Here is a 2,943-nt window from a genome sequence, read left to right on the forward strand (position 1 = left end):
GAAGCAGGAGGGGAGACACCACACATGAAGCTTTAAGGCATTAAATCGAACTTTGCTCTACGTACGACACTCTTCCAGATCAGAGGTTGCTAAACTCCTGCCCCGTGGGCTGAATCTGGCCAGGGACAGGTTTTCTTTAATTCACATAATAGTTTACAACTGCTGAATAAGTTATCAACATTGAAAGAAGCAGTGAAATTTCACATAAAATCTGGACTCCTGGCTGCGCATGGAAAATCCAGAGCTTTGTGATGCTGGATTTGCATTTCCCCTTGGAAGCAGCTGGGTCAGGGCTTCTGCCACAGATAGGGCAGGTGCACAGTCGTTTGCCAAGTCTCCACGCCTTCTGATTGTCCCTTTCCACCGTTCCCGGGAGTCTAGCCCACACCAACTCTGGGTCATCTCACACCAGGGCAGCCCCATCCCTTGCTCTGCCTCATGAGCAACCATTATTATGTGAATCAAGTGCTGTGTTTTTCACGCATTTCTATAAAATGTGAGGATCCTTAACTTGACCAAGTATTTCCAATGCTTTCCCGAAGGCTGCGTCAGTCTATACTCTGCCAGGAACACACAAGGGTCCCTGTTTGCCCACGTCCCTGCCAGTGCGTGGGGTCACCCCGCTTTCTGCCTCCTTTGCCACCTGCCTCCCTCATCATCTGCCTGGCCCCTGGAGGCATTTTGGTTTGCTCTTCCTGAGCCAAGTGCAAACAAGGATGAATAGGACGCCACCCTTGTTGAGGATCTCTTGCTTTGTGCAGGATGGGTTGGGGGCTGGAAGTTTGGGGTCCCACCAGCCAGGCAGGAGGAGGGTTGAGAAGAGCCTGTGGGACAGAGAGCAAGGCAGAGAAGGACGGAACTTGGTGGGACCTCACTGCCTGTCTGCTCGCTCTTGCCTCTGACTTCAGGCAGTGAGTGCTCCTCACCGAGAGGGAGTAAGGATGGTTCCAGAAGCCGTGGGACTCCCCAGTTTGCCCACCTTGTTCTCGGTGGCGTGCTTCTCCTTTTCCACTTTCGTCAGGGTCAGCTCCAGGTCGTCGATGTCCCTTTTGAGAGACGAGCATTTATCTTCCAGGCTCCTCTTCTTTGCCACGAGGTCAGAGTTCACCTCTTCTTCCTCTTCTAGTCTCTCATTCAGCTCCTTGACTTTGGCTTCTAGTAGGATCTTGCTTTTGATGAGCCCTTCACAGCGCTCCTCTGCATCGATCAGGTTTTCTGTTTCCTGAAAGAACCAAATGGTTGTGTTTCGGTAAGGCTCTCAGCAAACCTTACATGGGGAGTGCTCTGCCCTCCAGAAGCCCACTCTCTGGACCTGAGCCAAGGAATGGGTCACACACACACACACTCATGTGCACACACTCACATGCACAAACACACACACACCGCTTGTATATTATTCGTATACCTTTCTCTAACCACCAAAGACATCCACTTAATAGAAATTCACCTGAAATAATTCCAAACAAAGGAGTCCATATAGTTCACGAAGCTTCTGACAATTTGCCCAAATTCAGCCAGCCGGCCATTTCACTCTTCCTTTCACCACCCATTGAAAAATGACTCCTCTAATCGATGTTACCACAAGCTAACTGGTATTTTCAAAACATTACTACCTTTTAACTTCCAATGGAAAATTGTGGTCTCTCCCTGTGAGCTCTGCCTCCTCGAGCCACGGAACAGGAAGTTCAAAATAGGAATAAAGTGATTAAGTAGATACATGTCCCAGAAGGCTCTGAATGAGTTTCTTGTGTAGGCCAAGATTAGCTAATTCTATTCTTAAACCTAATCGGGCTATATCTTCTTGTACGAGAGTGTTGTAAAAACTGGACCCACATTTCAAGGTTATGGATAAGAATAAGCATCAGTGTTAATTGAACACGTACTATGGGCTCGGCATTTCACATGCATGGACTCATCCGATTTTCCCAGCAACCCCATGACATGTGTGCTGTTACTGTGCCCATTTTACAGATGAGAAAACCGAGGCACAGAGAGGCTAAGTAACTTGCCTGAAGCCACACAGCTATCAAGTGGACAGTTTGGGACATAAACCCAGCTATCTGGTTCCAAAACTTATCCTCTTGCCCACTGGGCTTGGGAAAGTGCTCCTAATGACCACACTGTACTGATTGGGAAAGTATAAAAGGGAGGAGAAAATGCTTTGTATGCAAGGCATTTGGGAGTTTCTTAAAAGGCCCTAACTTGTGAATTGATACAATTATCAAATAAAATTATTCCTCCTTTGAATTGTTTTAGTGATTTACTTTAATTTTTTATTTACATGATTTTTTTTTTTTAAAGACCTGGTGCATTCCTGACAGGTTTTAATTATGAGGACACATTCCCCCTCATACCCACAGCAAACTAGGTCTAACTCCGCTGTGGAAGACAGACAGAAATGAGGGTGAGCCGAAATTCCCTTCGCGGACATGCTTCCAACAGCATCTCTGCGGCCGCCAAGCCCCACCCCCTCCCTCTTCCGACCGGCTGGGCTGCGCTGCAATACTCCGAACACCCACTAGGTGGCACCACTGCCCCTTACCTTGACGCACCTGCTGGGGCCTCAGCGTTGCGCCTCGTTTCTATCCTCACAGGTAAGGTACTTACAGACTGGACCTGCAGCTGGAGGTCATTCTTTTCCTGCAGCAGGGACACCATCTTCTCCTCCAGCTCCTTCCGGCGAGCCTCAGATCTGGCCAGCTCTTCCTTGGCCCTCTCGAAGTCTTCCTTCATGGTGGCCATCTCTCGCTCTGCCTCCGCGCTCTCGAGGAGCGGCTTGATCTTGAAGAACAGGTTCATCCAGGGCCAGTGCTTGACGTTCATGAAGGCGCGGATGTTGCACTGGATGCGGAAGATGGAGTCCCTGTGCATCCCGTCGGACTGCGTTAATGAACCACAGCAAGGACTGGGGTCCGCCCCCCCCGCCCGGGGGGCCCAGGCCCT

The 2,943-nt window shown here is 49.5% G+C and overlaps 1 protein-coding gene across 1 annotated transcript; it reads right to left on the minus strand.

The window, feature by feature from the left end:
* Positions 1–700: 700 nt before the first annotated feature.
* On the minus strand, positions 701–2,661 carry LOC145718212 (uncharacterized). Its single transcript, XM_081809671.1, has 2 exons — positions 2,608–2,661; positions 701–1,222 (listed from the first exon to the last, which is right to left on the minus strand). Exons 1-2 carry the CDS (start codon positions 2,656–2,658, stop codon positions 923–925), a joined length of 351 nt encoding a protein of 116 aa, XP_081665797.1. The 5' UTR covers positions 2,659–2,661; the 3' UTR covers positions 701–922.
* Between the last annotated feature and the right edge of the window lie 282 nt (positions 2,662–2,943).

This window comes from Leptonychotes weddellii, unplaced genomic scaffold (assembly GCF_054177405.1).
Source record: "Leptonychotes weddellii isolate Sample4059 unplaced genomic scaffold, ASM5417740v2 HiC_scaffold_12164, whole genome shotgun sequence".
NCBI lineage: Eukaryota > Metazoa > Chordata > Mammalia > Carnivora > Phocidae > Leptonychotes > Leptonychotes weddellii.

Excerpts from the sequence above, each read along its gene's own strand:
- LOC145718212 (XM_081809671.1), bottom strand. The coding sequence starts at position 2,658 with ATGGTGTCCCTGCTGCAGGAAAAGAATGACCTCCAGCTGCAGGTCCAG. Across the intron at positions 1,223-2,607 it reads TCCAGCTGCAGGTCCAGTCT|GAAACAGAAAACCTGATCGA; the intron begins GTAAGTACCTTA and ends TGGTTCTTTCAG.